General features: G+C 41.9%; 1 protein-coding gene across 1 annotated transcript in view; it reads right to left on the reverse strand.

Annotated features, from left to right (window-relative positions):
• NDUFB5 (NADH:ubiquinone oxidoreductase subunit B5) overlaps positions 1–13,251 on the reverse strand; it is a 16,779-nt gene continuing 3,528 nt past the window's right edge. The window contains exons 2-6 of the mRNA XM_055126049.1: positions 10,684–10,775; positions 7,065–7,131; positions 4,441–4,502; positions 2,670–2,776; positions 1–207 (exon numbers count right to left, since the gene is read on the reverse strand). Of these exons, the coding sequence (XP_054982024.1) occupies positions 87–207; positions 2,670–2,776; positions 4,441–4,502; positions 7,065–7,131; positions 10,684–10,775 (449 nt within the window). The 3' untranslated portion in view covers positions 1–86. The remainder of the gene's footprint in view (positions 208–2,669; positions 2,777–4,440; positions 4,503–7,064; positions 7,132–10,683; positions 10,776–13,251) is intronic.

Genomic DNA, 13,251 nt, shown 5'->3' on the forward strand with positions numbered 1-13,251 from the left:
CCTTGTACTCATCATTTATTTAGAACAACAACAGAATATATTTATATTTTCCCCTAAAGAGAATATACTTTTTATGAAACAGAAGATTAGTTGTCAGGAGATGCTTTTGGAGAATGATCGATAAGCGCCTTATCAATGGTTGGGAACTGATACCAGGGACCATCGCCTCTCTCACGCATTAATTTTCGTACTTCCAGCTCCTTTAACCTGTAATAAATGGAATAGCAATACTGTGATTTCAACATGGCTAATTACAAATGGAAACAATTAGCTCCAGCAAAGAATAATCAGAATCTTTATATCTTATATGCAGTGGTCATCCCTCCAGACCGCATATAAGATATAAAGATTCTGATTATGTATATATATATATATATATATATATATATATATATATATACCATTGCATTTGAATCCACAAATCTCTTCCCTCCAGAAACTCTGGCAGATGCATTTCTTTAAGCAAGGTATCTAAATTATAATCTTATTTTCAGTTTTTTTTTTTTAAAATTGTATATTCAATCACCTTGAGATACACAGTTACAAAGTTGTTCATTATTGGGTTTCAGTCATACAATGTTCCAACATCTATCCCTTGACCAGTGTACATTTCCCACCAATGTCCTCAATTTTCCTCTGGCCTGCCTCTATGGCAGGTACTTTTCTTCTTCTTCCCCTCCCCTCTTCTCCTCTCCCATCCCTCCCTTCTTCCCTCCCTCCCTCTGGGCATTATGGTTTACAATACAGATACTGAAAGGTTATCTTGTATTACTGAAATTATTCTTTTGAGCAAAACTTGCAAGTTCCTTTTGCCTAGTTAGCTAATAATTTTTCTTTGCCAGGGTGAGGTAGGGAAGCTCCTGGCAGTGCTTGGAAACCACCCGGACTACACCTGGCTGCACTCAGGGATTCACAACAGTCAATTCATGTCCTTTAACAGTTGTGCCTCAATATATATTTTCATCATTTGAATGCACAAATCTCTACTATTTGTCCCTCCGCTGGGTTTGGGCGGATCTCGTCTGTTTGCATAGTACTAATGTACTTCCGGTCTTCTCTTGCCACGCAGACACTAAGGCAGTTATTACAGAATGCCTGCTCTTGAGGCCGTATGCTGTGTCAAATGCTAGGAAATACAAAATGAGCAAGAGAGGCTCACATTCTGTCTACACTATTCACCCGTCACCACTAGGACAGAAAACCTCTCAAGAGCAGAAATGTCATTTTTTTCACCTGCATACTGTGCCTGAATAACACCGGTCAGGCAACTAACATTATGAAGGAAAAAACAAAGAAAATCAGGATTAAGAACAACACTCTCCATCTCTAAGGTTTAGGTGCACGTTCCCACCCTTCTTCACAAGCTGCTCTTTTCACAAAACCACCTTTCCATGTTCTTAAATATGGTTGGTTCTATGTGATAACTACCCATCCACATAACAACATCTAGGAAAACAATCCAATCATCTGTTCTTATAGCCATTCAAACATGTTTCAATACTTTCACTATCACATCAATTTTTATAAAGTACAGAACAGAATTAAATAAAAGCAGATAAAGGATAGTCTAAGACCAGGAACCAGGGGTTAAAATGGACTGGAATGGACAAGGGAGAGAGTCATCTCAGGAAGTGACCCTGCCTGAAACAGTCACACAGCTATACCAAAAAACTCACTGAATTTAATGGAAACATCTGACCATACATAACCCCACTTCAAACACTACCGTATTGCTCATATCACTGTCACTGTCATCCTGGAGCTCATCGATTTGCTCGATCGGGCACTAGTAACGTCTCCACTGTGAGACTTGTTACTGTTTTTGGCATATCGAATACTCCCTGGGTAGCTTGCCAGGCTCTGCCGTGCGGGCGGGATACTCTCGGTAGCTCGCCAGGCTCTCTGAGAGGGGCAAAGGAATCGAACCCGGGTCAGCCACGTACAAGGCAAACACCCTCCCGCTGTGTTATTGCTCCAGTCCAGGAGAACCTTGACAATTTTAATTATAACTATTCAAAATGTACCCCCAAACGAGAATAGAAAAGACCAATGGATATGGAAAAATAAATAAGGCAGCATGTGAAAAATTAGTAATAAACATAAGTGTCTCAAATCAAGGGGGAGTTGATGAATAGATTTTCTATGAACAATGTTGGGTAAGTCATATCAAATTAAAAAAATTTTTTTTTTGTCTGGGGGAGCTCCCAAACGATTCAGGGAGCCTTGGGATCACTCCTGTAGCACTGTTGTCCTGTTGTTCATCAATTTGCTCAAGCAGGCACCAGTAACGTCTCCACTGTGAGACTTGTTGTTACTGTTTTTGGCATACCGAATACACCCTGGGGAGCTTGCCAGGCTCTGCCGTGTGGGCGGGATAATCTTTATAGCTTGCTGGGCTCTCCGAGAGGGAAGGATCGGCCACGTGCAAGGCAAACGCCCTCCCTGCTGTGCTACCACTCCAGTCCAAAAATTAAGTAAATAAATAAATTACAGAAATTTGGTGGTGGTACAGTGAATACCACAAGCATAAAACCATGTTATCTCAGTGACAATAACAGTGTCTTAAAAAATATTTTCCTTTGGTTTTGCAATCACTTGAAGAATTTTCTTTCATATCTCCTCACCCATTTATTATATTATTATTATTATTATTATTATTATTATTTTACCGTAAGTCAGCCTTTTCAGCTTCAATCTGAAGAACAGCCATTGTTTTTTCATAATTCTTTTCAGGACAATCGAAGAAAGTACGTGCAATCCATCTTGATATAGGATGCTACAAAATAAAAATTTAAAATAGTTTTTAAAAATAATTCATGATCACGGTTGGAAGCTTGCCACAAGTATGTGGGGGGCAGAGGGTAATTAGGGAAAGACAATAATAGTTGGAAATGATCACTCTAGACAAGAATTGAGTTCTGAAAGTAGGTAAAGAGACAGTCATGGTAACCTTTCAGAACCTGTATTGCAAACCATAATGCCCAAAAGGAAAGGGGAGGAGGGGGAGACAGAGACAGAGAAATAAAAAGAGAATAAAAAGAATATAAAAAGAGAGAGAAGAAAAGTACCTGCCATAGGGGTGGAGTGGGGTGGGAGGGAAACTGGGGACATTAGTGGTGGGAAATGTACACTGGTGAAGGGACAGGGAATTTGTAATTGAAACCATATCATAAACAACTTTGAAATTGTGTATCTCACTGTAATTCAATTAAAAACAGAAAATAAAAATGGCCATCTTATCTAAATCAATCTAGAGATTCAATGCAATCACTATCAAAATGCCAATGACATTTTCAAAAACTAAAACAATCCTAAAATCTGTATGGAACCACAGAAGACCCCAGAGTCTATCAACTGTGAAAAGAGTAAAGAAACTGGGACACCACATTCCCTGACTACAAAGGAGTAATCAAAACAACATGATAGGGCAGGGCTGAAGAATTAGAGGGAGGGTCAAGTGCTTGCCTTGCGTGCAACCAACCTATGGACCGGAATAATCAACATAATTAATTCCTGGCAACATATGACCCACTGAGCTCCCCCAGGAATAATTCCTGAGCACAGGTAGGTGTGGCCCCCAAACCAATTCCCGTCCCCTCAAAAAAAACCCATAAACAAAAATGAGAATTAAAAAAAGTCACACAGACCAGAGGAACAGAACTGAGAGCAACAGAGGAATAGAACAGAAGTAAACTCACCCAACACAGACACTAACCTATGGCCCAAAAAGCCAACTCCACACAATGCAGGAAGTTTCTTCAATAAACAGTGCTGGGAAAACTGGACAGCTTACATGCAACAGTTTGAAACTAAATCATTACTTAACATCATACATAAAAATTAACTAAAAAAAAAAGGACTTAGATATTAAACCGAAACCATAAAAAAACATGGAAGGAAACAGGTGACACTGGAGCGCCTCAACATCACAGATGGCCCTGGAGACCCAACCCCATGGGCGAGGGAGACAAAAGCAAAACAAATGGAACTACCTGACCTCAAAAGCTAGGTCTTCAAAGCTAAAGAAATTGTCAAGGGTTGGAGAGACTGTACAGTGGATAAGGCACTTGCCTGAACACATCTGTTTTGGGCTCAATCCCTGGCATCACATTACGATCCTCAAGCCCCACCAAAAGTAATCCATGAGCACAAAGCTGGGAGTAAACCCTGAGCACAGCCAGATGTGGCACAAAAACAAAACAAAAAGGAGACAATAACTGTACACAAATCTGACAAGGGATTGATATCCTAAGACTATAAAGAACTCACAGTTAAACCACTTACATTCCATAGTCATGTAAACCAGTGATAAACCAAGAAAAAAAAAATAAAGTTGAATGTAAAAAATACATATATATAAGAAGGACTGAAATAAGACATTAAACAGGGTGCTGACGTGAGACTTTTCAGAAGCTAATTTCCAACGACACACATACCAACCTTGTAATATTCCCAATGTTCTGGTATATAGCCTTCTGGAATTTCTGCTAATTCAGCTTCACCTAGTAAGAGAAAGTAGTAATATTCAACTTCAGAATGAGAAAATTACTATATTTTAATTCTCTGTTACATAAAGAAAAGAACTTCTATATACAGATATCCAATATGAAAAACTGCTCCACATCACTTACTATAAGGAAAATGCTAATCAAAACAACAATGAAATATTATCTTACATCAATGATACCACACACACATACAAAAAAAATAAAACAACCCCATGTTGGTGGAAAGGAGCCCTTATCCACTGCTGTTGGGAATGTTACCTGGTTCAACACTTTGGAAAACAAAATGGACATGTCTCAAAAAACCAAGAAATGAGGTCATACATGATCCAATAATTTCACTTCTTAACACATATCCCAAAGGCCTCTCAACACTATTCCAAAAAATTTGCACCCCTAAGTTCATTGCAGCAGAAGTCACACTAGCCATGACCTAGAAATAACTAAGTATCCAAGAACAAATGATTATATTAAAAAAAAACCTGGTATACAAAATGGAGTATTACTCATATATATACATATATATATATATACATACATACATACATACATACACAATGATACTCTCTCTCTTTCTCTCTCTATATACACATATATAAAATAAAGCCTGCAATTTGCTGTGTGTAGAAAGAACCAGAGGGTATTATTGCATGCGTGAAGTCAGCCAGGAGGCAGGGAACCATATAGATGATCTCTCTCATCTGTGGGATATAAAGAAACACAGTGTGGGAGGTGGGCGCTGGGGAGGGGATCCTGAGACACTGGTGGAGGGAAGTGGGCATTCTGGGGCAGGGTGTGGGACTGGAACCTTGCATGCAGGAAACTATCAGTAGCAATATTACAAATCATGGTGCTTCAAACTTAAAAAAAACAAAAAAAGACCCTTTTTTGGAGGGCACATGTGGCAGTGCTTGGGGGACCGTGGGGTCCTGGGATTGAGCCCACACTGGACATGTTCAAGGCAAAAGCCCTACCAGCTGTACTATCTCTCCAGTCCTCATTTTATTTTAAAGCACCCAACTTGTGGGTTCTCGTGATTTTAATAAGCCTTTTACTTGTATCAATGAAGGTATTTGTATCACTGTATCACTGTCATCCTGTTGCCGATCGATTTGCTCGAGCGGGCACCAGTAACATCTCCATTGTGAGACTTGTTACTGTTTTTGGCATATCGAATACACCATGGGGAGCTTGCCAGGCTCTGCCGTGTGGGCGGGATACTCTCGGTAGCTTGCCGGGCTCTCCGAGAGGGATGGAGGAATCAAACCTGGGTCGGCTGCGTGCAAGGCAAACGCCCTACCTGCTGTGCTATTGCTCTAGCCCAATGAAGGTATCTAATATTTTAAATTCACTTCGATTTGGTTGAAAATACATTTACTCAATGAAGTTTTCAGATGGTATTCTAAGTGTAAGACGTTCTCTACAAGTTTCCCATTTTGTTTATATATATATATATATATATATATACATACATACATATATATATACATATAGTGTAACAAAGTATAATAAAAGACACTACTTCTGACAAGCATTTCAGGTTTCTAGATATTAGTAGCATTTCGCACCTGAAAATACAATGCTGAGTGTCAGTCACAATTCCTTTCTTTTTTAAGATTACAATTACTATGTTCAAGGGTGTCCTACTATGCTCCATCTCTCGGCCTGTGTTGCTCCCTCTCTATCTTCCCCTATTCAGACTTGTGAAAGCTGGTTTGGGTTACTGAGGAACACAGGCTCCCTCTGAAGCCTTTTACATGGCCTCTACTGAACTGGTAACTGCAAATTTTGGAGTGGAAAAAAAAAAGGTGTTTTAAAAAAAAAACACTTGCTGGGGCCAGAACTAGTACATTAGTTACGGTGTTTGCCTTGTGCACAGCTGACCCTGGTTCAATCCCCAGCATCCCATATGGACCCCCGAGCATGGCCAGGAGTGATTCCAAGCGCAGGAGCAACCCTTGAGCATAGATGTGGCCCCAAACACAAACCAAAAACAAAACAACATGGAGCAATAGTGCAGTTGAGTAGGGAGCTTGCCTGCACGCGGCCACCCAGGGATGGACCCCCAGCACCCCATACGGTCCACCAGGAGGAGTCCCTGAGCACAGAGCCAGGAGCAACCCTGAGCATACCACAGGTGACCCAAAATCCAATCAATCAATCAATAAAAATTTTAAAAAACACCGTAGCTGGCTAGAGATAGTACAGTGGGCAGGGCATTTGCCTTGCACACAGCTGGCCTGGAACGGATCCTGGCACCCCATACAGTGCCCAGATCCCCACCAGGATGGTCCTTGAACGCAGTCAGGAATAATCCTTGAGCACAGAACCAGGAGCTAGCCCTGGTGTGACCCAAACCCCTACTCTCCCAACAAAAAACTCACAGTACGTTTTAAGTCACAGTACCTTGCTAAAAAAAAATTTAAGACCCATCCTTCTACCTACTTTAACTTTACTATTTAAAAAGCATTTTGCTCTAACAGCTATCATGGAAAAAAAATACACACAGATTTTTTTTTTTTTTTGAAATTGACGAGTTTGGTTAGGGGAAAAACTTACCAATGAATACATTCACCAGAGTTATGCCAATTGCTACTGGAATCCCAGTCAACAAAAGGTAGAATCTCTGTTAAGACAAAAATTTAAAAAGGGGTTCCGTTATATGTGGGAATAATAACATTATCTACATGACAAGTGTGTTGCTTCCTCTGGCTGCTCTAACGAACTGCACTGATTCTGTAGATTCAAACAACATGATATTTACTGTCTTAAATCTAAAGAACTGGAGCCATAGCACAGCGGCTAGGGCATTTGCCTTGCACATGATCGACCCGGGTTCGATTCCTCCACCCCTCTCGGAGAGTCCAGCAAGCTACCAAGAGTATCTCGCCCACAAGGTAGAGCCTGGCAAGTTCCCTGTGGCATATTCGATATGCCAAAAACAGTAACAACAAGTCTCACAATGGAGATATTACTGGTGCCCGCTTGAGCAAATTGATGGGCAACGGGATGACAGTGCTATAGTGCTACATGATTCTAAAAGTCAGGAATTGATTCCACAGTACTACATTTCCCTTCAGGCTCACGGAGGTGTTTTCTTACCTTTCCATTCTTAGAGACTGACCACATCTCTAGGCCCCTTCAGCCAAGAGTAGAGAATCTCTTTCCCTTCACCTCCTACCCCCTTTTATAATGATCACTGGAGTTAAATTAGGCCCAGTTGGATAACCAAGCATAATCTCTCTGTCTCTGTCCTTAATCTTATTGACATATCGTTCATTCATTCACATATACAATTTTTTTTTCGCCAAGTGAAATAGCAGATGAAAAATTCTTGGGATTACAACACATACATTTTTGAATGGACATTATTCAGAAATCACCGTGGCACATCTCTGGGTATAAAACATGCTAAGCACTTGTAAATCCTTTTCCTAACTCTTTCCACTTTCGAACTGTCCATACTATGTGATTTTTTCTTTCCTTTTTTCTATATGAGCCACTATATGATTTCCATATAAATATATGTGTGTTTTGTCACTGTCACTGTCATCCCGTTGCTCATCGATTTGTTCGAGTGGGCACCAGTAACATCTCTCATTGAGAGACTTATTGTTACTGTTTTTTTTCTGCATATCCAATACGCATGGGTAGCTTGCCAGGCTCTGCCTCTCGGGCTTGGTACTCTCGGTAGCTTGCCGGGCTCTCCGAGAGGGGCGCAGGAATCAAACTCGGGCCAGCCGCGTGAAAGGCGAATGCCCAACTGCTGTGCTATTGCTCCATATATATTAAATTAATTTCATTTTTTTCCAATTGTGGTGCAGTTGGGGCCGCACATATTTGGCTGAGGTGCACTGGGGATGGCATCTTTGCTGTGGCACAGGACTCCTAAATAGTAGAACCATGGATCACACTTGGGCATATGGGTGGCTGCAGGAATCAATCTCAGCCTCGCCGGCCTTACACTTACTAGGTACGTGCTCAATTGCTGTGCTCTCCCAGGTCCCCTGCATTTCTATAAAATAAATGTGCCAAGGGCCAGGATGTGGCCCAATGGTAGAATACATGCCTTGCACATGTGAGTTCAGGATTCAATCCCAAGTTCTATAACAAACAAACAAACAAAAAACAAGAACTGGGCATGGATAATATAGTCCTAAGCACAGCAGCTGTCCAAATACCACGTTAAAACAAAACTGCCAAATTAAAACACATGGTATCGAATTATTTCTCTCTTTTTTCTTTTTAGGTCACACCTGACGATGCCCAGGAGTTACTCCTGGCTCTACACTCAGGAATTACTCCTGGCAGTGCTGGGGGGACCATACAGGATGCTGGGGATTGAACCGGGGTTGGCTGCATGCAAGGCAAACGCCCTCCTGGCTGTACTATTGCTCCGGCCCCGAATTACTTCTCTTTCTTTTGCTCTAGCTTTGCACTGAGCATCAGAAACGAAAGAGCATGAATTGTACAAATATATATTCATAATATTTCATGCCTTAAATAAAAGCAGTTTCATCAAATTTAGTCTTGTAATACTAAAGAAAAAAGTGTAAAAACATTAGAGTGGCATTCCTCACTCTATAGTCTGAGTCGGCCTCGAGAAGGAAGGTAGGAGAGGGGGATTAAGGGCGAGGACTCAGCGGGCACAGTGCTCATGGGCGCCAGAGACTGAGGAACAGAAGCAGAGTCCAGATAAATATCCCACCTTCCAAGCCTTGATTTTTCCTTATGAAAAACATGAGTTTTTCTCATGACGTTTTCATATTAATGCACTTTAAAGCCCGTGTCCTGGGGCTGAAGCAATAGCACAACGGGTAGGGCATTCACCTTGCACTCGGCCGACCCAGGTTCGATTCCTTTACCCACCCCTCTCGGAATGCCCGGCAAATTACCGAGAGTATCTCACCTGCACGGCAGAGCCTGGCAAACTACCCTAATTTACATGTTTTAAAGTTCTTTCATAATTCAAACAACATTTTAGTGATATAAACAATTTTCCCTGAATGAATCAGCTTTTAAAGATTTATTATCTATGGATTTTTCACTCCTAAAGCAAAGAACACAGATTACATTTCTTTTTTTTTTTTTTTTTTTTTGCTTTTTGGGTCACACCTGGCGATGCACAGGGGTTACTCTTGGCTCTGCACTCAGGAATTACCCCTGGCCATGCTCAGGGGACCATATGGGATGCTGGGATTTGAACCCGGGTTGGCCGCGTGCAAGGCAAACGCCCTACCCGCTGTGCTATCTCTCCAGCCCCACAGATTACATTTCTAAGCCACAGAAGCTTGAGAAAGTATGGCCCTATTTTTAGCCCCAGTTAGCATGAATGATCTGGGGAGGGGTGTTTGTTGGTTTGGTTTGGGCATACCTGGCTGTGCTCCCAAGACCACGTGGTGTCGAGAAATGTGCCCAGGACAACGCACATTCGAGGCAAGTGAGCACTGACTGACACCCATCCCCTGGCCCAGAATTCTTTTTTTTTTTGAAGGAAAGACTCCTATTTTACAAAAGAAATCCTATAATGAATCAGATCTCAGTTCACAATCTCAACATCTTTTGATAAAATATGAACTATAGGAGGTGGCTGGAGTACAAGCTCTGCAGATTAGAGCGCCAGGTTCAATCCCAGCATTGCTTGGTCCCGAGTGGCCCAACCTGGGAGTAGGCCTCAGCACTTCATGGTGTGGTCACCCCCTTCCACCCTGCCAAATTTTTCTTTTTTTTTTTTTTGCTCTTTGGGTCACACCCGGTGATGCACAGGGGTTACTCCTGGCTCTGCACTCAGGAATCACTCCTGGTGGTGCTCGGGGGACCATATGGGATGCTGGGGATCGAACCCAGGTGGGCCGCGTGCAAGGCAAACGCCCTACCCGCTGTGCTATCAATCCAGCCCCCCACCCTGCCAAGTTTACAAAATATTTTATTCAATTATTTTCAACTTGTGAGGCAAAATGTCTTATTTGTATGCAAAGAGCACAATTTAATTTATTTTTTTTTTAAAGGAATAGTTTTACTGTTTCCCTCACACACCAGGCGCCTGCACGCAGACAGCAGGGCTCTCAGGGTCACCTCAGGGCATTCGGACAGCCAGGGATTTCAACTCTTGGTCCGTGCTGGTCAAAGCTGTGGCCAATGAGCCACATTTAGGTCCCACTCAAAAATCCTAACTTACCATTAAATGCAGAAATCGCTTATCATAGAATCCAGAAGGCTTGACGATAAACAGTCTCTTCCCATGGTGATCTCCGCTATGCCGAACAGGAGCTGGAAACATTAAATCACTGTTTTATACGTGCTCCATATTGTATATGGATACATTCAGAAAATAAGATTATTAAAATGTAAATGCATACATGTTTAATAGGAGCCAGGATAAAAATATGTGCTTCTTTCTTTGAATACGAAAGGCAGGGATGACAGGATAACTAACAAAAATTGAGATGCTGGCTAGTATCAGGGCTTCCTAAACACTTTCCACTCTTCCCCCAACTTTTGGTATCCTTAGTTTAAATTTACTTTTCTTGTTTGCTGGTAAACCCAGCAATGCTCAGGGCTTAATCCTGGCTCTGCACTCAGGAATCATCGTGCTGGGGTGACCATATGAGGTGCCAGGGATCAAACCCGGCGGCCGTACACTGGGGACACTGCACTGTTTCACCAGCCAACTACTTTTTTTTTCTTTCAGTTTTTATTGAGGCATCCCCAGGGATTTACGTAACATTAATAACAGCTTCATGCATGCAATACCCTAATACCTCACCCTCCACCAGATTACCAATGTCCCTCCACACCAATGTCCCAAGATCCCTCCCCCACCCCTGCTAAATTCAGTTCTAGTCACCAAATCGCAGGTTGGTTTTTCTACTCTTGACCCCTCTCGCCAATTTTTATGTGATCTCCAGGTAAACAAGAATATAAAATAAGTATTCAAATCAAAACATTTACTGCTAGTAAATCATTAATTTTTTTGTTAAAGCTTCAGAACCCCACATGTAATGGAGACCCACGCCTTCAAGAAGCCAGGCTCTGTAGTGTACAGCTCTCCTCACTTCTATTCCACGTGAAAAGGAAAAGGCTAAAAAAATTAGAGTTTGCTTCAACAACGGAAAGGGAGGTCATACATATACTACTGAGGGTCCATTTTGTTTCACTTTTCTTCTTTAAAAAAATGATCTTGGGGTGAGAGTGACAGTACGGCCGTAGGATACTTGCCTGGCACGCGGCTGACCCCAGTTTAATCCCCAGTATCCCATATGGTCCCCAAGCACTACCAGGAGTAATTCCCAACACAGAACCCGGAGTAAACCTCTGAGCATCACTGGGTTTAGTCCCCAAACCAGATATATTTATTTCTGTGACACACTTCATTTATTTTTTGAGTTTTGGAGGGAGGGAGAAGACCACGTGCAGTGGCAGAGATCAAACCAAATTTGGTTCCTTGCAAGGTCTTACCCCTGGACCATTTCTCTGGCCTGGTCTCACTCCTAAGCGATTTTAACAACGTAAGTCAACATACACAGTTACAGATTTGGGGGCTGGGGGTGGGAGGAGGTGAAGGAGGAGAGGTGAGACCTTTAAGGTTTCCTCTCAGGGCTGGCCAGATCGCCCAATGGGCTGGGCGTTCAGTCCTTGCCAGGTGCAGCCGTGGAACACCACTAGGTACGGCCTACAAAAAGAGAAACAGAAATCGACTCCCCCCAAATTTTGAAACATGCCAGAATATTACAAACCTAGGAACCAAGCAACACATTCTATCCCTATGAATTTTATTTAGTTTTATTTAGAACCTGGACTTTGACCCTGGTACCTCTTTTACCTTCCACACATTTCCCTCTTCATTTCCACAACAATTATTTTTCAAATTACAATGTTGATACATTTAAATAATGTCATTAAATTTAAATTCTGTAATTTCATCTGAAGAGGTAAGTTTTAGGGATCAGGGGCAAAAGAGATGAAAAAAATTCATATATTTGTATGAACGACATATATTCCAGCAAGATTTTGAAAAAAAAAGTAAACCTTAAGATATTCTTGATAAAGTTCACTCTTATCAAGCCATTTCTGGTCAGGACTATCCTTCTCTTCAAAACTGCAGCCAGATGGCATTTAACCAGAGGGTGATAAGCTGAGGCAGAGCATCACTCCTGGCTCTTCCTTCATCCATTCTGCTCTTAGGAATCTGGAAGGATTCCTCTGGTATTTTTTGGAGAAGAGACTATGTGCAGTTGCAGAGATCGAACCAAGGTCAGTCCCGTGCAAGGCCTTACCCCTGGGCCATTAAGTCCCATGTCTTACCCCTGGACTGTTTCTCTGGTCTGGTCTCACGCAACTGGAAGCAGAAAGGATGTATTACTGAGAAGGAGGTTAATAGCTGTCGTTATACAAATGTATTCAAGAAAGTTTCCCATGCAAATCCCTGAAATAATATTTTCCTATTAAAGGAATTCGATTGTAACAGGTACCAGAAAGATCTGTAGCCTTTGCTCCAGCTTAATATCTGAAGTAGCCTTCCTCTCCAGAAGCCTATTCTTTTTATTTGGGGGCGGGATGATCATACCCAGCAGTGCTCAGGGATCACTCTGGCAGGGCTCAGGGGACCATATGGGTTGCTGGGAGTCAAACCCGAGTTAGCTGTGTGCAAGGCAAGGGCCTTGCACTATCTCCCCGGCCTTCAGCACATATTTCAAAGACGTGCTTTCACTGCCTCCACTGAATAAGAGAATGTGATCAAGTATGT

Source organism: Sorex araneus, chromosome 2 (assembly GCF_027595985.1).
Source record: "Sorex araneus isolate mSorAra2 chromosome 2, mSorAra2.pri, whole genome shotgun sequence".
NCBI lineage: Eukaryota > Metazoa > Chordata > Mammalia > Eulipotyphla > Soricidae > Sorex > Sorex araneus.